Source organism: Neurospora crassa, linkage group I (genome assembly GCF_000182925.2).
Source record: "Neurospora crassa OR74A linkage group I, whole genome shotgun sequence".
Taxonomy (NCBI): Eukaryota; Fungi; Ascomycota; class Sordariomycetes; order Sordariales; family Sordariaceae; genus Neurospora; species Neurospora crassa.
In genome coordinates, this window is record NC_026501.1 from 1595840 (window position 1) to 1618426 (window position 22587).

At 52.0% G+C, this 22587-nt stretch overlaps 5 protein-coding genes and 1 non-coding gene across 6 annotated transcripts; 2 read left to right on the top strand and 4 right to left on the bottom strand.

Annotated features, from left to right (window-relative positions):
• Positions 1 to 1255: 1255 nt before the first annotated feature.
• NCU02037 (hypothetical protein) lies at positions 1256 to 2485 on the top strand (the record flags this gene model as incomplete). Its single annotated transcript, XM_959566.1, has 2 exons — positions 1256 to 1339; positions 1406 to 2485. The coding sequence occupies 2 exons, from the start codon at positions 1256 to 1258 to the stop codon at positions 2483 to 2485; spliced, it is 1164 nt and encodes a 387-aa protein (XP_964659.1).
• Positions 2486 to 3357: 872 nt separating this feature from the next.
• Positions 3358 to 3428, bottom strand: NCU15015. The gene has a single exon. It is a non-coding gene; the product is annotated as a tRNA-Gly (tRNA).
• A 923-nt stretch (positions 3429 to 4351) lies between these two features.
• NCU02036 (tRNA-splicing endonuclease) lies at positions 4352 to 11857 on the bottom strand. The gene is made up of 3 exons (XM_959565.3): positions 10929 to 11857; positions 5317 to 10861; positions 4352 to 5238 (listed from the first exon to the last, which is right to left on the bottom strand). The coding sequence occupies exons 1-3, from the start codon at positions 11309 to 11311 to the stop codon at positions 4774 to 4776; spliced, it is 6393 nt and encodes a 2130-aa protein (XP_964658.3). The 5' UTR covers positions 11312 to 11857; the 3' UTR covers positions 4352 to 4773.
• Positions 11858 to 12203: 346 nt separating this feature from the next.
• Positions 12204 to 14040, bottom strand: NCU02035 (helix-hairpin-helix domain-containing protein; the record flags this gene model as incomplete). The annotated part of the gene is made up of 2 exons (XM_959564.2): positions 12204 to 13787; positions 13842 to 14040. 2 exons carry the CDS (start codon positions 14038 to 14040, stop codon positions 12268 to 12270), a joined length of 1719 nt encoding a protein of 572 aa, XP_964657.1. The 3' UTR covers positions 12204 to 12267.
• A 1989-nt stretch (positions 14041 to 16029) lies between these two features.
• Positions 16030 to 19189, top strand: rid-1 (RIP defective-1). The gene is made up of 2 exons (XM_011394623.1): positions 16030 to 17897; positions 17922 to 19189. The coding sequence occupies exons 1-2, from the start codon at positions 16092 to 16094 to the stop codon at positions 18627 to 18629; spliced, it is 2514 nt and encodes an 837-aa protein (XP_011392925.1). The 5' UTR covers positions 16030 to 16091; the 3' UTR covers positions 18630 to 19189.
• A 129-nt stretch (positions 19190 to 19318) lies between these two features.
• NCU02033 (hypothetical protein) lies at positions 19319 to 22573 on the bottom strand (the record flags this gene model as incomplete). Its single annotated transcript, XM_959562.3, has 3 exons — positions 19319 to 20810; positions 20875 to 21686; positions 22164 to 22573. 3 exons carry the CDS (start codon positions 22571 to 22573, stop codon positions 19759 to 19761), a joined length of 2274 nt encoding a protein of 757 aa, XP_964655.1. The 3' UTR covers positions 19319 to 19758.
• Positions 22574 to 22587: the final 14 nt, after the last annotated feature.

Here is a 22587-nt window from a genome sequence, read left to right on the forward strand (position 1 = left end):
GAATCATAAGTATCAGGAGAAGATCAACTTGTCCAGAGCCAGCAAGCCACAAGCCAAAGTCAAGTCAGTCACCTTGCCTCCTTTCGTTCGCTCAGTCTAAAAACACAATGTAACAGCAACACTTGTCCCTTCGGAAATACCTTCCCACGTTGCATTTCCTGCGGCGCATGTCGATGAGTCTTGGGTGCACATGCAGGACGTTGGATATCGAAAACTCGAGAGAACGCCGTAGATAAGCAGAGAAAGCTGCAGAGCACTTTGTGATGTGCCTCCATGCTTCGTGAGCTGGCCCTCAGGCCCTCTTGCGGCTCTTCCTGCGTTACTCTCATCCAAGTTCGCCCCCAACACTATCGTAGTGACTCAGAGCACTGGGTTTTAGGTTCCCTGGAAATCAGGCATAAGCTGTAAGTATACTGCCTTGATATGTGCATGATATGCGTACAAAAAAACAAGTGGGGGAGATGGGTTGCCACGCTAGAGGAATAATGTAAACTCGAGCCAGAGGGTGGCGATATTCCAAAAATCACCGTCTTGCATACAATTTCTGGTGGGCATAAATGTTGCATGCCGGACTTTCATGGAACATCAAATATTGTGCCCCCGAGCCTGTACGGTACATCACCCACTGCATCCGATCGGCCGTGTCGTGTTCATGTACCACTTTAATCACCGGAGCCACGGAGCCGGAATACCGTAACTCGGGATGCTGAAATCCGGAGGATGGGTTATGGGCAACATTCTAGTCCCATATGCTTGGGCATGATTAGCCTCTTTCTGGACGTCTGTGAATGTCTTTTTCCGAAAGATTTCCCTGCGTAGATGAATCCTGGAGGGGGCTGAGGCAGAGTCACACATGCCCCCCTTCACGGTCAAAGCATTTTGTCTCGAGATGCAGCATCAGTTTTAAAATATTCAATGCCCGCAGCTACCATTCTTTTGCTGCAGTACCGTGGTGCGTCTAGTTTACCCAATTGTCGGGTTTCGTAAGTGATTAAGTCCTGTAAGTATCTAATCAGTGCACGTTGCGTGGTGACGGCTGTCAATATAAATACTGATCCTCCTCCTCTCTGATAACCTTCTTTTTTTTTCTTCTTTTTTTTTTCTCTTTTTTTTTGTCTCGATTTCTTCTGTATTTCTCATCATTTTCTCTCACAACTCCAAACAGACTTTACTACACACTGTCACGCAAATCTCGTTCTCAGAATCTCGCTATCTAGCAGACCTGACACTCTCAAACAACAAGAACAACAACAAAATGTCTCCCCAAGCTGATATCAGCACGTCTGAGTCTCATTCCGGCCAAACGCACACTTCCATCATGACTTCATCACTGTTAAAGGTACTTTATCATTGAGCCAGCTCATGCTCAGGCCAGTTTATGCTGACAATCATCACCCCTTCACAGACCAACAACGATGGCATCCGACCCATCCGCAAGGAAACCACTCTATGGCCTGAAGTGAAGCAATACCTGCTCTCTCGCACCAAATCATCAAGAGACCCTAACACCGTCATCCCGCGCCCCATGTGCGCCCTCTGTGATGAAGCAGAGCTCGACATCGCCGGAATGCCGGCCACCGACCTCAACCTAGTCCGCTTCGAGGCCGTTCTCTTGCCCTGCGGACACATGTTCTGCATCCCTTGCTTCAATGAATACCAGGAAAATTTGCCGGACGCCAGCCCCTACGATGCCGCCGTCTACAACCCCGTCTGCGGCCGCCGCCAGCTCGCGCGCGAGTACAAGTGCCCCGTGTGTCGTGCCGATATGCACCATAGGAAGTGCGGGTGCGAGGTGGGCGCTTGGGGCCTTCCTTCTTCTGAACTTCTCGATGGTGGCGTCGCCAAGTCCGGAGGACAGTGGGTGTCTCCGATGCTGCACCCTGGAGAGGTAACACAGGATGAGGTCGAGGCACTGGAGTGCGTTGATCATAACCCTGCCGTGATGGATACGAAAACTCGCCAGAAGCTTGTGAAGCTGGTGAACGTCGTGCCAGCTACCCTGCCGGAGTGGGAGGCTGCTGTTGCCTCCATGGACGTCGATGAAGACGACGAAACTGACGACGAAGACGAAACTGACGACGAAGACGAAACTGACGACGAAACTGACGACGAACACGAAGATGAAGACGAAGACGAAGAAGATTGTAGCAGCAACAGCGATGACGACGCTGAATATCCCCACGATATCGAGATGGCCGACCTTACCAGCGAGGACGAACTAGACTGCGCCATTACGCATCAGGAACAAAGATTCAAGAAACTCAGCAATCGCCCCGTTGGCATTCCCGATAATGCTGACTTGGACCACAAAACCTACCCCATCGCTTTATGGAATCGGGTGGTTGACCCTGTGTGCGACCAATGCCAATACGCCATACTGCGCAGATATTACCGTGCAGAGTCGCCTTTGTTTGAGATAATGCCTGCTTCGTTGAGGCCCAGGTTACAAAGGATTGAAGAGGAGGAGGAAGAGGAGGAGATGTAACCACGTGCGAGGTAATAAATAGAAGGATGAAAAGGGTTAGTGCTGATGGAAGGAAGAAAGCACGGGAAAGAAGGAAATGCTTTGGTGTTATCTGTGGGTTGATGCACTTTCTTACTGGTTCGCCATTTGGGCCCCTTTGAGAGTTGCTATCACGAGGATATGGGTGTAAACTGTTGATGGTGGATGGTGGATGATGGACTAGGAAAGACAGGTTTGTTTTTGACGGAAAGTGTATGGATTGGCGCAGATAGACATGGGAAGGCACGAGCCGAACTGAATAAAGTACGAGAGCCATGATGATGACGCTCGGGTTGTTTTTCTGAACCCGTTCTGAACATCGGCTGGGACACGACCAAAGCAAAGCGATTGCGTTAATTTGACAGAAAAAAAGAGGGAATATCTTCTCTCTCACAACAGAAACTTGACGTGAGCCTCTCATTAAAGTGATCTGACCTTGATTTTGATGCCATGCTCACCTTGCAGACTGTCTTGCCTCTTGCTCCTTCCCCGATGAGTGATTTTGTTTTGGAGAACGCATAACATGGAGGACCTTAGTCACCATAGAAAGTCCGACCAACACTCTACACCCTCATGCTATTTTGTTTTGTTCATTTCGCCCCGTGATCATGCAACTGTTGAGTGTCCCTCCCCCCCCCTCTCTGCCCGTCATTGCAAGCAAAGCAGTTTCCCAAATATTTCCCAAAACGGACATATGTCCACTTACACGCAACACCCGAGCACCCCCACTTTCTCAGCCCCCACAAAAGTTCATCCCACCACTGTCCTCACCCCACCCTCATGATCCCACTGCATCCGAAAAAAAAAAAAAAAAAAAAAAAAAAAAAAAAAAAAAAAAGAAAAAAAAAATTCTCTGCGCCAGCCGCGAATCGAACGCGGGGCCCATCGATGGCAACGATGGATTTTACCACTAAACCACTGGCGCTTTGTGTTGTTGGTAAATAATTCAGTGAATGGTGGATTTATATAAGAAAAACCCAAAAAAAAAGACAGAAAGAAACCTGGAGTTGCAAACACCAAACAACCCTCGACCGTGGCCGCTACCTAGGTTCAAGGGTCAACAGGATACAATACTCAGCAACAGAAAGGCGGTCCCTGCAGCTATCTATCTAAGTACGTACGTGTGGGTGTGCACGACCTTGGTATTTGGAGAGTAGGTACTGGGGTAGCACTAAGACAAGATCAAAGTATTTGAATTAAATAAATAGAAGCAGCATAATGTGTAGTAGTAGTAGATCAGCTTATAAAAGGTTCGTAGGTGGTTGAATGATCACAATTTCAGAGGTGCTCGATTCATGTCGTTGTGTACCGACTGGTAGATGTAAAATCGATGGATGTTCAATTTCTCTGTGGACGGGCTTGGAAGCGTATGGTAGTAGGTCCTGCCGCTGGTAGGTGTGTTCGGGATTAGTGTATATGCCTACGTGGAGGAGGTTGATATGTAGATACCTAGTGTTATTGGAACCAGAACCAAGATGGGTATACCTAGATGTACAGAAGGGAAATAAGAGTACAGTACCCGTTCGACTTGACCCTGATCGATGTACGGGATACCAGCAAAGCATTTCTGGGGAACTACAAGGGTAGTTGCCCATGTTATGGCATATCCTGATGCAAAATGCATCTTGACGGGAAACGCTTCATTCGCTGCCTTCCATCCTGTGTGTTGTCCTGCTTTCGATTCCCGGTTTTCTTCCTCTTGAAAAAGTATACGGCTTAAGCCCTTTGCACATATTCTGGCAAGAACTCGGCTTGAGGACTCGGAACCAGGACGACGAGGACGGGGAAGAACCGCCGGAAGAAGAAGAGGAGCAAGAACGGGACCGTGATTATGTCCCTACCGAATTGGGCCAGACCGTGCAGCCCGACCATGAAACTGAACAGGCACACACGAGACACAAGCAAGCAATCATCAAGTCTACTCTACAGTCGTCTACTCTAACACCATCTATGCCGTCCGGATGACACCCTTTTAGCTCCTCCTTCAGTCAGACAGCGATAAGCCACCCAGCCAGAATATATGTACCATGGGAGTAAGCGAAGAAACGCCCAAGTAATCTATGTAGAAGTCGATAAAACAAAGCAAGATCTGCCGTAAAGTCGGCAAGATGTAGAATGCAAAGAATGCCACCGGACAATCCGAGAGACCGAGAACGAGAACCCTGCTCAAAAATGATGCAGCGTGAGGACTGAAGCAACCACCCAGCCATAGATGGGCTTCTGAAAGGTATATCCTCCAGTCAGACCTGATCATCATCCGAGTAAATAAATCACCTCTTCTTCCGCTTGATGAACGGATCAACAGGCGCCTTCTTCTTTACTATCGGCGGCGGTCTCTGTTGTTGTTGTTGTTGCTGTTGCGGTTGTTGTTGCTGCTGCTGCTGGTAACCTGTACCACTACCACCCAGTCTGCTTGGTCCAGTTGGAGGACCGGGTCGAGAAGGACCAGCAGGCGGTTGTCGCTGTTGCTGATGGCCCGGATACGGAGGCGGAGCTCCTTGTTGAGGACGAGGTTGGTATTGAGGAGGCTGCTGAGGTTGATAGTCGTACTGCGGTTGCTGCTGCTGCTGCTGCCGAGCAGCCGGTGCTCTGGTAGGGGGTGCCAACCCCAGAACTTCCATCGCTGAGGGGTCACTCGGCGCCTGCGGCGGTGGTCTTGGTGGAAGGTTGTTGGTATTGGGGTTGTAACCCCTGGGCCCCTTGGGGGCTCTGCTGGCGATGGGGTCGATGTGTTGCTGTGATAGGGAAAATGTCAGTCAATCTGGGCTCATCATACGTTGCTGCTGCTTGTCCCGGTATCGGATACGACGTACCTTCTTGCCAGGTTGATCACCCCCTCCTCCCTCATACGGCCTCTTCTTTACCCTCGGCGTGAAAGTCGTCTCCTGAATGACCGGCAAGCCTTCCCTGTACTGTGTTGGCTGCGGCTGCTGCGGGGCAGGCGAACTTCCGAACCCGTTCCCGGTATGACTTGGAGTATTGCGTCCGGAGGGAGGTCTGGACGAACCCATCGCACTGCTGCCGCCAACAGCAGCAGCCGGAGGAGAAGACCCCCTAAAGGACGATCGATCCCCCATTTGCACATCGCTATCCTCGTCCTTCACCTCGACCACCTCCCGCTTGATACCGCTTGGCGTACTTTCCCTGGTATTACCAGTGCTAGTAATCGCCAGAGCCTCGAACGCCGCAGCAGACAGCTGTGGCCCCGCCTGGCTTAGCATGCCCATGATATTTCCCGTGGTATACCTATCGCGCCGCTTAGAATCCTCAATGAGTTTCGCCCAGAACTCACCCTGCATGAGAGCGCGGGAATCACCGAGAATCCACAGTGAAGACCGCGCACGCGTGAGACCGACGTTCATACGACGGATATCTGTCATGAAACCGATACCACCTGTGGGGCTGGCACGAACGCATGAGAAAATAATGATCTCGCACTCTCGTCCTTGGAAGGCATCAGTGGTATTGAACTCGATTTCGTCCGTGATGGCGTCGCCGAAGCGCTGGGCAAACTGAGACCGCAGCCGGTACAGCTGGGCCTTGTAAGGAGTGATAATACCGATCTTGCCCTTGAGGTCGACATTGCCGTAATCGGCCTTGAAACGGCGATAAAGTTGCATGGCGACCTTGAGTTCTTCTTCGTTGACCAGAGACTGATTCTTTGGTCCCCGCTCCTGCGAGCCGCGGACGTCGAAGAAGCGGTACGGACCAAGCAAAGTACTGCGGTGCCAGGGCTGGAGGCGCGATTTGGCCATGTCGTCACCGTCTTGTAGGAGACCTTCGTAAAAGGCGGCTCTGGGGAAGGAGCTGATTTCAGGATGCATACGATACTGGGTGTCGAGGAGATGTACGTCCTTCTCGTGATTCTTCTGCATGCGGACGAACAAACTCTGGTCGTAGCCGTACCGTGCAGCGGACTGCGAGAGAACGGTAGGTGGTAACTGCTTAGGATCACCGACAAGAATGCACTTGGAGCATCCGTACTTCAGGGGAATGAGCGCACTGAGCTCCACACACTGCGCCGCCTCATCGATGATGACCGTCTCAAACTCCACGTTCAAGTTCTTGAACATCTCGTGACCGCTACCGCTGAGAGTGGCGCACAGCACCTGAGCCTTGTCCAGAATCTCCTGCTGGACCTGTCGGCGTTTGATTTCGGTCTCTCTAGCAAATGTGTTGCCGCTAGCTTTATCCGCATCGATGCGCGCTCCGATGTGCGCCTGGCGCCGCTTGAGTTCGTCGAACTCCCGCTGATATTTGTTGACCAGCTGCCTGTCGTCAATCGTGCGCGCTGCTTCCAGTTGAGGTCTGAGTTCGGCAATCTTCTGCTTGATCTCGCCCGCTTCTTGGTGCAGCTTCTCCCGGTCAGTCGGGCCTTCATCCTTGTTCAACTGAGCCTCGAGTTTCGCCTTGACCAGCTCATCAAGCGTGACATCCTTGACTGCGCTGTTGATGGCATCACTGCGACCGAGACGGACCACCTCAATTTGGTGAGTTGTTCCGTTCTGGGTCTTGACACCATTCTTCAAGCGCAACACCAATTCGTCCACAGCGGCATTACTGGGCGCGCAAACAAGCAGCTTCTTTGCTGGAGCGTTGTTCTTCGCAGCTCCGAGTCCCGGACGCCCAATGGCCACCCCAGCGGTAGGGTTTTTGAGCACGCCGGTCAGAAGACAGCCAACCATTGCCACAATGGTCTTAGTTTTACCGGTACCTGGAGGACCCTGGATAAGGGTGAACCCATCGTTCTCCTTGGCGTTCAGGATCGCCTTCGCTTGACCTGGGTTAAGATTCCAGTTTTTCATGGTGTTCTTGATGTTCTCCTCGCCAAAAGACAGCATAGGAGACGGTTCAGCCCTCAATACCTCGTCCATAAGATCATAGTACTGTAAACTTTCCAGGGCGGCATACTCGCGTTCAATGGTCGTCATGTTGGTGATCTTGACAACGGTAAACTCCGAGCCAGGCAGTAGCGCAGGTAGAATTTGGTTCCCTTTGGCATTCAGGCGGTAGACGACCTCCACATTGTCTTTTTTGTAAGTTGTCTTCCAGATACGCGAAAGACAGTGTAGCTCTTCTGGCTCTTGAAGCGGGTTTTGGCCCTTGGAAATGATGACAATATCTCCTTCAGACAATTGACGGTCTTTGTTGATTGCAACTGGAACCGACGCCGTAACTTCCATGAACTTGTCGACTGTCATGCGACTAAGTACCTTGATGCCAAAGGGCTTGGACGTGGTTTCATCCTTGGCTGTGACAAACGAGCGCCAGGCTTCATTGATGAGCAACGGAAAGAAGGTTTGCTTGTAGCTGACCGGGTCCTGGTAGGTATCCGAGACGTGATCACAACGGTACCCGTTCGGCGGATCGTTACCTTCGTGGAAGATGTCCCACTCCAAGATGGCCTGGTGCAACACATCCATAGGGGGAATAAGGCGAGCGCGCATATCCTTGGCGGACCGCTCGATCTTGACCTTCTTCACCGGTCCGCGCATCTTCTCAGCCAACAACCGATGGGCGCGACGCTCGGCCTCAGTCATATTCTTCTTTCCAGCGGCATGGAGTGTGATCAACTCGTCATCGTCAGACTCATCTTCGTCTTCCGATGATGAACCAACCATGATCTCATCCTTCAGCACTGGGGCGTGGTCTTTGCCACGAACTCCAGCAACACCAGCCAGACCTGAGCCTTCTCCCTGGACCAGCTTCGGTGGCGCACGCAGGGCCTTTGCCCTCGCGATGGCCTCAGCATCTCGCTTGGCCTTGGCTTCTCGCTCAAGCCGCCTAGCCTCCTTGATCTTGTCGGCAGCCTTTGAGTCGATTTTGGGAGGAGCCTTGGCTGGAGCCTCAGCCTTCATCGTCTCCAACAGAGCATTCTTCCGCCTCTCAGTGGCCTTCTCAAAGGCAGGCGTAAGCGAGGCAATGTGGTCTTTGAGTGATGCCTTTGAGAAATCAAGCTTTGCCTGTTTCATAACCGGCTTGACCTCCTGCTTCACAGGCTTTCCACCAACGAACTGCGCTTCGATGGCAGCATCGTCCCCGAGCGCCTTGAGTAGCTCGATCCGTTGCTCGTTGGTGAGATTCGTCTTTATGGGGTAGTCCGTTCGCCCATCAGTCATCTTCCTCTTCTTCAGCATATTGTTGAGATAGGCGACTGTTTTTGGCGGAAGATCCATGCCGTTGTCTTGCAGACGCTTGATCAACTTCTTGGTGATTTCGATAATACCGGCGATAAGATATTTATCGCGGAGTTGCAACATGTCCACTAAGGGAAGCGAGTGTATTCTCGGCGGCTCCAGGACCAACTTCATGCCCTCTGAGCCGTCGTCACCGTTTGTCGCCGAGATGCTTTGAGGACTGCTAAGTGCCGAAGCCATGAGACCGTCTTGGGCGAGGAGCTTCTCTGCAAGTTCCATCACATCACGACAAAAGTCCTCCATGACTTTCTTGTCCACCTTCACGTGCCAGAGTCTCATGGATCCGAACGAGTGGCCGACGGCTCTCCATTCGCAATCCCACCATCCCTTGACGATAGCATGTTCCGCAGGGGTCAGGGTCTTGCGTCTGAGTTGACCTACAGACGGATCACTTAAGCTATTGAGCACGAATTCACAGCATTTCAACAAGTGTTGCATGTGACTCCACGGATTATTGGAGTCTTTGGCGTTGGTGATATGGTTTACGGCGCCAGTGAAGGCCTCCAGGAACTGGCTGAAGTACTCCTCAAGCATCTTATTCACGGCCTCAGATGGCGTCATCTCACCTGTGATGGCTTTGATCAACTCGAAGCCAGCTTCGCGAATGGCTTCCTCACCGTGTATTAGAGTCGCCACGATGGGCTGGATGGTGTTACTCTGCGGATCCGAGCAGAAACTGTCAAGATCAGCCGGGTTGAAGTCAGACAGGCGGCCTAACATTTTGCCAATTGCCGCCGTTTGCTGTTGAAAGCGTCTGTTGAATTTTGCATGCTCGTTCTTGAGCTGGTCTTTCCGCTTAGGGATAAACCGTTCGATACTCCTGAGAGGCATCGTAGCTCTCAACATGGCCTTGGCGAGATCTGTTTGTCCGTTCCAGACGAGCTCGAGGAATGACTCCCACAATGCGCCAGAGTCCCTGTTTACGGCATCTTGAACAGGCTTTTCCTTAACGAAAGCGTCCCACTCCATCAACGTCGCCTTCGCGTCCAATGCCAGGGCAGACTGTATGATAGCTATAGCAGCCTGTGAGAGGCCAACGTTGTACTTGTCCGCGGCCTTGAGCCTGGTCGCGTCAATGATGACTTCCTTGTACTGAATCACTCTGTTGAGTAACTGGTTGACCATAATAAGAGACGTTCCTGTATCAAAGGATGGAAGGCTGAGGTAGCCGTCCAAGCATTCTCTCAAGGTCACCAGACCAGCAAGGATGCAAGTGGCCTTCGCTTCTGGGGCTGCGCCTGCGTCGACCCGGAGAGTTTCGAACAGATGCCGAAGAAGAGTCTCGCAAACGTCTGACCGCCGCGCTGAGGGAAGGGAACGGATAAAGGCCCTGACCCATTCTGCCAACGCTGGTATTAGTTGACCGTTGTTTTCCTGGTCCTCGACCATCATGTCCGGCTCAAGAGACTGGTTTAAAAAGGGCCGAAAAGCCGGGCTCTTGAAGATTTCCTCCACAATCATACTCGGAGTGACTTGGTCATAGGCGTCCCAGAAAGCCTTTGACGAACGCTCCATTAGCGTACGAAGTGCTTTCAGTATCATGCTCAAAGCAGGGACGTTATTGGTGCCGAGGTTTTCGAGAGCAAGGAAGTAGACATTCGGTTGTACTTCCATACCGCGGAGGTTTTCCAAAATACTCTTTTCGCTCATAGCTCGCAAAATGAGGAGGAATCCGCTCCAAAAGCGACACAGCCGCGCCGGGGGCTGTATCCCCCTATGGCCGAGTATATGGGACTTGAGGCCGCTTCTGACAGCCCATTCCCACTCCTCATCGGTGAGGCTTTCCGGCAGCATCCGTTGCCATTGTGCCTCTGCAAACGCCCTGTGCACCGGATACTCTTCGAAAAGGAAGTATGTCATGGTCGGAATTGCGCCTCCCACCATCTTCAGCGGCTTCTTAGGCTGGACATGTTCGAATACGTAATTGAATATCTCTAGGTTTGCTTTGTTGGTGTTCAAGTATGCCATGCAGCAGAGCGATTCGAACAAGGCGAGACACGGCCAAAGTTCGATTCTAACGAGCTTCGTAGTCGGCATGGGACCGTCCCTCTCAAGGATGAATTTGGCTCTCTTGAGGCCGCGCGTGATGCGCTCTTCATCGAAGGCTTCGAGGTTTTTCTGTAGATTCCGCAAGAGCTCGGCGTTGTCTCGGGAAGTGTATCTGTAAATCGGATTAGCTGGGGTCACCAGGCCTACGGTGGACCAAGTAGGTTTTTGCGAATACGCACTGATCAATGGCTCTGATGAATTGCTGGCGTGTCCTATGCCATGTCCTGGCACATTGGTCACATTTTGTGAGAAAGAAGTTGACACGCTCTTTCCACTCGTTGATCCATTTACCAGCCTCTGGCATCACCAACAGAAGCGAAAGGCCGTAGGTAATTCTACGTCTCTCGAACCCGTCAGCGATTCGCTTTTGCTTTTCTGCCACCGTTGTTCCGTTCGCATCGGGGAGGTCTGGCAACGCGTAGTCCGTATCGTCATCGTCGCTGAGCAAAGGGCAAATTGGATGTGCGTCTGGAGGAAACTCTTCAAAGGCTTGATGCATCTCCATCATAGCCATCTGAACGTCCGCGGTCCCCAGCTCTGGGTATTCCATTTTGTCTGACATCTCGGCGGTCGATTCAAGAACGTGATGGCTTCTGGTGGTTGTCTAGGCTGACGGAGCTTGGAGGGCGAAGTGGGTTGCGCTTCGATGGTCGCAAGAAGCAACCTTCAGCGCAAAGCAGACGGAATGGTTTAGAGAAGCCTTTGCATCGACAAGAAGCTTTCGAGGTGAGCGACAGATATGCTAGAGGAACAACTTGTGCGGCAAAAGAATGACAAGAATAGTTGAAGCAAGATGCTCCAGGCAACCGAGGACGAGCAGTGATGCTTTGTCGGAGGGCAAAGGCCGAGATGGCGATGGATGTGCGGGTATCGCTTGCACCCACAGACAAAGGGTTGGAGGAAAATTGTATACCAATAGGACAGAAGAGAAATCCGCGCTCGTGGGGTTTTATGTTCCAGGCCAGTGAAGGAGTCTGACTCCGTTCTTCTTTCACCAAGCAATCGGTGAAGGTTCTCCTGTTGTATGTTGGAGTTGACGGTGCGGCTGTCAGACGGGAGCTTCCTCTGACATGCCAGAGCCAGCGTCCACAGTGCCTGGGAAAGGAAGAGGAATGGACGCTGTAACGAAACCTAGGTTCTGTTGTTGCGCGTCAATCCAGAAGGAACCGCGTCAGACCTAAAGTGCGTGGGGCCGCTAAAAGTTGCAGGGGGGGCAGAGGGGCGCGGCAGGCAGGTCCGATGGTCAGAAACAGGCAGCTGCTCAGCAGCTGTTGCCAGTAGCCAGATGGAGAGCTCCTACATACTTGTATATCATGGTACGGATTCGCCCAACTCCCCATCTCTTCCATGAATCACCAATCTTCGAACATTGAGGTCAAAAGGCCTAGGGAGCTTTCATCCGTCACAACAGTATCAAGAGGGTCTCAAGTTATGGCGGGCCAAAGAGTCAGACTGGAAATTATTGCTTTTGGAAAGAAACCAACTACTTCCAAATCGACTCTTTCCGGCGTTCCCTGTCTATCCATCTCCATGGTCTCCTCCCTTCCCCCGGTCCAGCAGGTGTTCCAACGGGCATTCGGGTGCCTCCCTCCACTCCTTCGTACCAGGCCTTGTCGCCTTCCGGCACTTGAAGCATTGTTGTCCATGGCGGATAAACAGCTGGTGCAAGCCATACTTGAGGTGATCCGGCACTTTCACGTCGCAGTGTCTGAAGCAGTCCTCAGCATTCGCTTTCTCCGGCACCCAACCGAGCCAGCGACAGAACCGGTGGACATGCGTGTCAACTGCAAAGCAGGGCATGCGAAGACAAAAGAGTGTAACGCAGGCAGCACTTTTGATGCCAATACCGGGATACTGGACAAGCTTGGCCATGGCCTCGTCTTTGGTGACGGTGTGCATGTGGTCTAGGTTCAACGTCTCTGAGAAGGCGACTTCTCGCTTACCGCCCGTTCCCTTGTTCTCCATTGCCATCTGCGCCATCTCCAACGCAACCATGTCGAGGATTAGCTTGATATGCTTGGCCTTCTGGTTTCCGTTCCCCGAAACCTTGATAGCCTGGGCCAGCTTTTCCTCTGGCTCGCTGGCAACCTTTTCCCAGTTGATGCTTCCGATGCCTGAGCCGTGTTCTCGTAAACCGTACTCTTGAGCTACGTTCCTGATCGCTCGGTCCGCCATGGCCATCAGTGTGTTGCCGCTAATCAGCGTCCGGAGGAGGGCGTCCAATACGCAAGGTACCTCGCCACATCCGGCCTTCTCCAAAGATGCCTTGGGTATTTCCTTGGGTTGCTCTACCTTGCCATGCATGGTTGCCAAGACGCGGTACACATCCTCGCATGCTTCAGAGGTAGGAGCCTGACGATTGGGGTAGGGTGAGAACCCTGGCGTGAACCCCATGGGATTATTTGGGCCCCTTCTCACTGGCATTCTGTAGTCAGGGCTGTCACGGTCCACGGTGGCTATTCTTGTGGCGGTGACCTTGGCTGCCTTCTTGCTGGTCTTGACAATAATATGTCCATTGCCGCTATCGAGGTTTTTGTCGGTTTCTGTATTTGGCCTCTTGGAAGACGACCTGGTACCCCGTCGATCCCGTTCAGTGTGTTCCTCGTCTTTGTCGTCGTCGTCGTCGTCGTCGTCGTCGTCGTCGTCGTCGTTGGGGGTGTTCACCTCAATAGTGTTATCCAGAGAAGTGCCCATGATGTTCTCTACAGCTTCTGTCGCAGCTGCATCTTTCGTCCGATCCTTGATGATGGCGGACTGAACCTTGGTCCGGCGTTCGGTCACACCTCGGGTATGATGTACCGAGATATCATCAGGTCTAGTCACTTGTAGGGGCCCTATACTGATCGGCGTCTTCTGCGCCTTCACATCCTCGGTCCGAATCTTTGTAGTTTCGAGCGAAGTTTGACTCTGGCGTTTGGCCACACTTCGCGTTAAATGCACCGGCGCATTGGAAGAACTGCTCAGCGAATCTGGTGTCTCTGGAATTGTACCAGGGGTTGGCAGAACGCCCATGCTAGGAGGCAAGACATCCCGACCACCTATGTACTCAACTAATTAGCAGGCTGAAATCGAGAGCAAAGAAGTGAGCGAACCTTTGAGAGGATGCGCCGGCGTGGCATGTCCCCGCTTCCGTTTCCCTCTCGTCCAGGATTCAGCCTCAACCGAAGCTACAATAGTCTCAGATACATGATCTGGAACAAGGATCGGATTCTGGAGGGGGTTCGCAACCACGATGTGTTCCTCGGTGTTTACTTTGAGCCTCTTGGCGGCTGAACGGGTTTGAATTCTCATCGCAGCGATCGACGCAAGTTGCTTTGTGAGTAGTGTTCCACTTGCTAGCTAGGAAAACGAACAATGATTGTGTGCGTATAGAGTAAGAGCGATCGCTTGAAAAGGAGCGAACAATGGGCGTGGAATGTAAACAGGGAGATACACGTTAAAGTAGCGGGCAACTCTCCCCAAGTGGCAAAAAGGAAGCTGCTGGATGAACGTGCAGGAACAATGTTTCATCGGCACTGTGACATCAAGAGTTCATCTGTAATCCGGTGTTTATTCATGACTGAATGACTGCTAACTATGACAAGGGCTTGGTAATGGGAAAGCAAAAAAAAAAGGCATTGGCTGGGTATCTTTGCAACCATGATGAGCAGTTCCCAGAAGTACTAGTGTACTTGCTTTCGCGTTTTACTTTTACAGACTGAAACACCGCACGATGTTAGCAGAAGTTCAGCAACGCAAAGTGTGATACATCGAGGTATGAGATATCCAAAGATTCAGATAACATTTTTCTCCGCAGCAGAATGCTAGGCAGTCAAGGTTTTGATAATTGTCAAAACATCATGGAAAGGGAGGTAGTTGATGATGGAAAAAGAAATTGGTAGCTCACCCTTAGTATAGATGCCTTGGCTTTACAAGGCTGTTCTCAGCTGCATGTCTTTGGCAGCGCAATACATACATGTATTGTTGTTTGCATATCCAAAGATCAAGAGCTCAAAGTTGCGTCCGGGAGAGGGAAAATGGGAATGGAGGTGAACGACAGAAGCAAGTTGAAGTTTGCGAAAATTGAACGTGAGCGGGAGTGGGGGCGCAATCGGTGGGGCCGGCACCGGGATGTTCCGAGGCGGCATTACTGCGTACACTACCTCTACGACATTTGGCTTGGTCCTGATTTACCCCTAACCCTCGCCAGCGTGGGCATGGATCAGGGCATCGCGTTCTTGCCAGTCTCGCAACTCCAAGCCCGTATTAAAAACCAGTCGCTGTCGGTCCCAAAGAAGTGCGCCTTGGTCGAATGCTACGATGATCCTGAGCCATGCTGAGAAGCGTGCAGAGAGATTCCGCAGTCACCAAGGTATGGGTCAACAGCTGACGAAAATGACCTAAGGCCTGAGCGAAAGCACCGATGATTCACCTCCAACTCACCCAAAATCTCCTTTGAGTCCCAGAAAGAAACATGATGGCTCGTTCTAGAAATGTAGCCGTGGAGGTATCCATTGACTTTCCGTGTTCTTCAAGGGGCAAACATCTCCCATATCCCCATAACCTTTGACTTTGTTTGGAACGCTTAGTCTCAGGTATTCGCTACCAACATAGATCGCATCACTCCTCAATATGAAGACCTTCCATCCGATATTCTGTTTGCAAACAGCCCAGCCGTGAGACCATCGGGTTAGATTACGATTGCTGTGGCCACGGGAAATAAATCTCATCTTCTGATTCATCCCTTTTCCAAGGTCTACTGCCTGCCTCACGGATCGACTTGCGTGCTTATTTCGGATTCTTTGCGTGGTGGTTCATCCATCTCGGCGTCTATAAAGCTTGGCCGTCCCTGGACTCTTTCTGGATTTCACCCACAGCAGGTATCACTGTCACTACTCTCTCGTGAGCCTTGTTCTTGTGTGAAATCCCTTCTCGTTCCAACATCTTGATGACATTCAGTTCTTGTTCACCCTGCACCTTTCTTTCCTGTCACACTACGATCGTACGGTAAAACGGATATTTGTTCGCCATTCAGAGGGTCGGATTATAACATCGAGGCGGACTACGTCTTCTAGCAACATTTCAACCTTGACGAAGTGGATTGGGCGCCACTCTGCTTCAGTAAGTTTGCTCGAAATATATCGTCCTCCTTCCTCTTTGACCCTCAAATCTTTCTCACTCTCAACATCACCTCACACGTTCCCCGCATTGCTTGGATAGCTTTTGCCATCCGCCACCACTCTCCATATCTGTAGTTGCCGACCAGCTAACCCTCTTCCTAGTCAACTGACGAATCGTCACATACCGACTGTCACTCCGCGTCCTACATTCCCGCTCAGCAACATCTACCCCCCCTCCGCAGAATGGCCGAGCAAAACCCCTTTGTTATAGACGACGAAGACGACGTCATTCAAATCCATGATGAAGAAGAGGTCGAGGAGGAAGTCGCTGAGGTTATCGATATTACAGAAGACGATATCGAACCCTCCGAACTTGACAGGGCCTTCGGATCAAGACCCAAAGAGGAGACTCTACCTTCTTTGTTATTGCGCGACCAGGGCTTCATTGTACGACCAGGGATGACCGTCGAATTGAAGGCACCCATCGGCAGATTTGCGATAAGCTTTGTCCGGGTTAATTCGATAGTAAAGGTTCGGCAAGCTCACGTGAACAACGTTACGATAAGAGGCCACGGGTTCACTAGAGCCAAGGAGATGAACGGAATGTTGCCAAAGCAACTCAACGAATGCTGTTTAGTAGCATCAGTTGATACTCGCGACCCTCGGCCCTGGAGGGAACAGGCCATTCTCGACATCAACCCCGAGAACGTACTGACGACCAGAGAACTCCGCGTAACGAACGCCCAATTTCCCCGGTACCGAGACAAGTCTGCAGATATGGCAATCAAGAGACAACAGGTGAAGGACATGGGCATTTTGGTATGCCGCTACAGCTACGTCGAATACCGCCACGTCGATAAACCTCGCGAATGGTCATTTATTAGAGTGGAAGAAAATGAAGCAGATGAGGGATTTCGACTATCCGACGACGTACTGGTGAATGGCTGGCGTGGTGGTAAGGTTCCAGGAGGGTCGTTCCTGCCTGCGGGACAGGAACATGGACATGGACATGTTCACAATGTTGACGATCTTACATCCACGCTTCCATCTTTGACAGCACGTGGCCCGAAACAAGTGCCTTCAGATCAGAAGTATACGGCCGGTGATACATTCGCCGGAGCCGGTGGTGCTTCACGAGGAATTACGGATGCTGGAGTCCATCTAGAGTTTTGCGTCGACAATTGGGAGCACGCGGTGGCGTCGTTAAATGCCAATTTCCAGGGTCAAGATACCACCACTTACGACATCGACATGCATAACTTCATTGTCAATAAAGAAATTCGACATCGCGTCGATATTCTACACTTGTCGCCTCCTTGTCAAGTATGGTCTCCGGCCCATACACGACCCGGCCAGAATGATGAGAGGAATCTCGCAATCCTCTTCTCCTGCACCCATTTAATCGAAAAGATCCGGCCTCGCCTCTTCACTGTCGAACAAACGTTCGGCATTTTACACCCTCGGCTCGATAATTTCTTTCAGAGCCTTGTCCATGGATTCACTGACCATGGCTACTCTGTCCGATGGAAGGTGGTGAACTTTTCTCATTACGGCCTACCTCAGCCTCGGAGGAGGTTGATAATGATTGGTGCTGGCCCAGGGGAGAAGCTGCCCCCATTTCCCTCACCAACTCATGGCAACGGTCTTAAGCCCGTAACCACAGCCCGGCAGGCTTTAGCAGCCATTGATGGGAGAAGGAGATACCCTCTGCATCAACCCTATTTACAGCCTTTCCCGACGCGCAAAGCACATTGGGATGGCGACAAGCCACTTCCCTATACGGTCACATGTGGTGCTGCCGAAAATTACCACTGGTCTGGCTTGCGTCAATTCACACCCCAGGAGTATGCCCTCTTACAAGGCTTTCCGATGCATCACAAATTCGCCGGAAACTATATCAAGAAACAGATCGGAAATGCATTCCCGCCGATCTTCGTCAAGTTGTTATATAAACATCTTGTCGAATGCTTAGATAAACGGGACAATATAATCCGTCAGGCACAGGCACGCACCGAAGAGGCCGCACCCTTTCAGACCCCGAGGAAACTAGTTGGAAGTGTCGGGCGCAATGAGGTTGGAAGTGTCGGGCGCAATGAGGAGGACGACGGGGAGGTTACCTTTTTGAGCAGCCGGAAACGACGACGCCAGTTCGCTGCCGTCGAAGTAATTGATAACAATAACCGCATTTCCACCCACCGAAGCAAGAGGGCGCGGCGGTTGGTAGGAAACACACCCCCCTGTCAACAAGCGGCAGCAGCTCAAGCAAAGCAAAAGACGATCATCGATCTAGATGAGGACATTTCCAACCTAGATTTGGACCAAGATCGAGACGATGACAGATCCGACACCGCAACCATACGTGAGTCCTCAGTAGAGGTAGAAGCCTCGCCGCGAGTGTCACCAGTACGACGACATCCGGCGGCACCACCTTCTTCACATCTACCTCTAGGCCCCGCCGGCCTAACAAACCCAATTCAAGGAGGCCCAAGTACAAGTACAAGTACAAGGACGGGTTCAAAGGCCAGTAGTTCCTCCCAACAACAAACTCATCACAACAACATGCAAGGAGAAACAGTCCGGAGAAAGCTGTTCTTCGCAGTCCCACCATCCAGAACAGAACCCTTTAGCTCACCGAGCTCGACAAGCTCCACCTCGAGTTCCACTACAGCTTCTTCATCAGCGGCAGGATCGTCCAACGGCTCGAATTCTTCGAGTCCCGTAGTCAAGAAGGAAAACCAAAAGGGGACGAGGAAGGAGCCAATGGAGCTTTTCGACGACTAAAGACTAAAGTCTTGATCCCCAAAGGTGCGAACCTGGAAGAGCTGTACCTTACCTCTCAACGAGGCTCTCGATACGGGGTTTTGGAAGTGATTATGCCTGGCCATGCACGACACACACGGTATGGTTGAGTAGCCAGCCTCCCGATAATATGCGGTTAACTCTATATAGAAGTACTTGGGAATAATGAGGTTGGAAGCCAGGGCAAGTGTGAGGGATCACGTTGGGGAGATATTGCTTGAAGGTTTCACTACCATGTTTGTTAACTATAGAGCATCATGGATTCGTCGGAGTTTGCTACTGTTGCTGCTGGGTTATCCTCCGAGCCAGTATAAAACTGGTGCCTCTGATCTTGAAGGAGTTGGGCGGTACAAGTCTAGACCTGGTAGTCGAGAGCAGCTGAGGATTCAAGATCTGTGTCCCTACCAGGCAGTTTGAAAGCACTCGGAAGGGCCTTAGGTGTACTGAACCTGCTCTGTTTGCCTTTGCGACCACGAGGCACCGCTCAACATGGTGCTGGAGTAGACATTAACGGACAATACGCGCTGGGCTGGGAGTTGGTTGCTATGTCATCACATCCACGATCTCCCAGAAATAGAGCGCAGCAGATTTGGGTCATTGGACTTTACAGTATGAACTTTTCATCATATAGAATCTTCGGTTGCAAATCGGAGTGAACCACTCTTCAAGCGTTAGAAACCGGATGTACGTCAAGTGGGATAGACTAAATATACACAGGTCGAGCACAACGAATTGTAAAAAAATGGATTGTATGTATCACTCATCAGGGAGTGTCATCAAGAGTTGTCATCAAAGGATATCCCATCTGGGCTACAGCCCGTTTCTATGTTCCACTGATGGCCGTCCATAAGTAGATCTACCTACCTGATAGCTGCTGAAGGCCGATTATAACTACTTTATTGCTAAATTTACTTCCTCTGTTCAACTTTTCGCTACTTATTACCAACTGCTCCGTTGTGAACCTAACGCCGGTTTCTTTATTCCTCAAAGGCCCAGCCCTTGCAGAATGCTGACAACTCCATAGCCAAAACTAAATGCATTTACCCGACGAGGTTCAAGATGCTGAACCAATTATACCCCATGATTAAAATGCCGAGGTGCGGGAACGCGATTACTCCTCCTCGCTAACGTCACTCTCCAATTCCTTCGCAAGTTCCGCCTCCATAGCAGCAATCTCGGCATCATCAATACCATCAGCGGCATTGGCCTGATTATTGACCGGCGCTGATTCTTGAACGTTCTCGAACTCTGCCTCCATATCGGACCCATCGTCGAAACTGAAGCGGTCAGGAGGAGGCAATGGGTTCTCGTGGTAGCTATTGGTCCTTGCTAATGCCGCTGGTTTGTTGATCGGGCTGGGTAGGGCCAAAGCATCCACCATGTCCTCGTCTTCCTCCTCTTCCTCATCGTCGTCCTCGTATCCGCCACCTTCTCCATCGGCGTCTTCATTGAACCGAGACTCGAACTCGGCGTCCATATTGACGTCCTCTTCCTCGTCCGGGTTATAAGCGGCCGCAAACTCGGAAAAGCGCCGGGTCAGGGCGAGAGCAGGAGAAGCATACTTGTTGACTGCTGGCTTGAACCGTTCGGGTGGGGGACCATCGGGGTATTCTATCGTCAAGCCACCATCATCGTCATCCTCATCCTCGTCTTCGGAATCAGCGGATGTTGGCTTGCGGCGCTTGGTTGCGTGTCCCTCTACCTCTGCACGCGGCGGCGAGGCAGGCTTGGATGGAGGTAATGTTGCGGGATTCTGCTTGTTTTGGGCTGACTTTCCTCCTCTTCCCCTGCCAGCAGGGGCGTTCTTGGCAGGCGCTTCCTTATTCCTGGATGCGGCTGCTGATGCCTTTGGCTTCGCGGCCGGTTTGTCGAGAATAGTGCCCTTGACATCCAAAGGAGGGAACTGCTTCGCGGCATTGGTGTCGGTCGGTGTTTTGGCAATGTTCATGTTGAACATTGAATCGACCTGGTGAAGGACGAAAGCCTTGCGGTCTGGGTCGAAGACGAGCACGTATTGGCCGTCTGCTGCAGTGCGGACGCCATTGTATTGATACTTGTCGCCGTTATCATCGAAGCCGAGGTTATACGAACCATCCTTAGCGGACCGCTTAAGCCTTGATTGGCTCGGGGCAATGTCAGACGAGAGGGCCGGTTTGTGATTGTCTGTATATTCCAGGGTCAGTGATGAACTGACAGTAGCTGTGCAAGCAAGAAAATAAAAACTTACAGCGAATGCCACTGACTGTTTCTTTGGACGCCTTGCCTAGTAAAGCATCACTAAGAATGATGGGGTAGTTGCCATGCTTTGGTGGGTCCATAACGGCGCCTGAGGTGGCCAAGAGTGTCGACAATGGGCTGTCGTTGGTGAGCTTCACCTCTCCGATGAGCTTTTGTTTGGCACCGGCCGGGATGACCGTAGGGGCGAGCAAGGGGGTGAGCGAGGGGCTGAGCAAAGATCTCGCGGCGAGCTCCCTAGCTTCTCTCGCGGCTCCGGCACTTTTGGCGGATTTTGCCCGTCTCTCAGCCTCAATCTCTGCTTCTTTGGCCTTTTCCGCGGCTCGTGTGGCGGCTTCAGCTTGAAGCTGTGCCTGTGTTTGTCTCCGAAACGTGGCTTCGCGTTTTGTCTGGCCGATGATCTTCTTCAGCTGCGAGCCTTTGCCCCGACGGAAACGAGCGGGCTTTGGGCGCTCTTCAATGCTTTCAAACAGAGAATCGCCGAACAGAGACTCGCAATCTGTTGTGTCGGGGTCGTCCGGAGGTGTGACGGGTCCGTCGACGGGTTGGGGCGGCTGTTTGGATTCGGCCGTGATAGACGGAGCAGCGGCACGAGAGGACGATGCAGTTGTAGGCTTTTTGGTGACAGTAGGCTTTTTGGTGGCAGTAGTAGGCTTTTTGGTGGCAGTAGTAGGCTTTTTGGTGGCAGTAGTAGGCTTTTTGGTGGCAGTACTGTCTGTGGGTTCCCTGGGCTTCGCAGGCTTCGTGGTTTGCTGCTTGCGGACAGGCGGTTGAGAAGTAGCAGGCGAACGGCGGTCGGAAGGACTGGTCGCGGGTCGGTCAGTTAGTCTGGAAGGCGTGACGGTTAGGAGATACAAGAAACAAGCAAGCAACGAGGCAAGCAAAAAGTCGACAAAGAAGAAGGCGAGACGTAAATGGTACGATGCAAGGTGGAGGCCAAGAACAACAAGGGAATGGTGAAGTGGAATGGATGATGGAGTCGGATGATGAAAGGAGGAGGGTGACGGAAGGCTGGCGCAGGAGCCCGCGGGAGGGGAATCAGATGGATCAGATTCATGGGTAGTTCCAGGTTCCGGGCCGGGCACTTGCGAGAGATGTGGGACAGTGGGACTGCCCTGCCCAAGCGGCGATCATCGGACAGTGCCCTCCCCCTGCCCTGTCTTGCCTGTCTCGTCTCACAGCTTGAGGTGATCACAGCCTATTACGGCGGCTGAGAGGCCTGCTGGAAAGTGCAGGGCATAGGGTTCAACGGCGCAGCAAGTGACAATTGAACGAACTTACCCCGGGTTTCGGTTCGGCTTGGCGAGAGGATCCGCACGGGCACTGGTGGTGCGTGGGGTACGAGTGGGGCCGCTGCCCGCCCTGGGCTGCCGTGTGGGACATCCGCTGGGGCTGTTGTACCTTGAAGAAGCAACGGCCAACGGGGCTTGTTTGTTGGAGTTGCCCCTAGGGCTAGCAGCAGTCTGAAGAGGACCCCCTGCCCCTGGAGTACCACGACCTTCCTGACGACTTGTCGTCGTGCCCTTTGCTATTTGGTAGGTGGTACGGGCTGAACCAGGCAGGGGAGCACGCGAAAGATAGGGTCTGCTTTCCGGGGCTTGAGGAGGAGGAGGAGGCTCTATGACCTTGTCGACACCAGGACGAGACGTCGACCCATTGGCAATCTCGTCGAGGAGGTCGGCAATACCCATCTTGTCTGGAATAG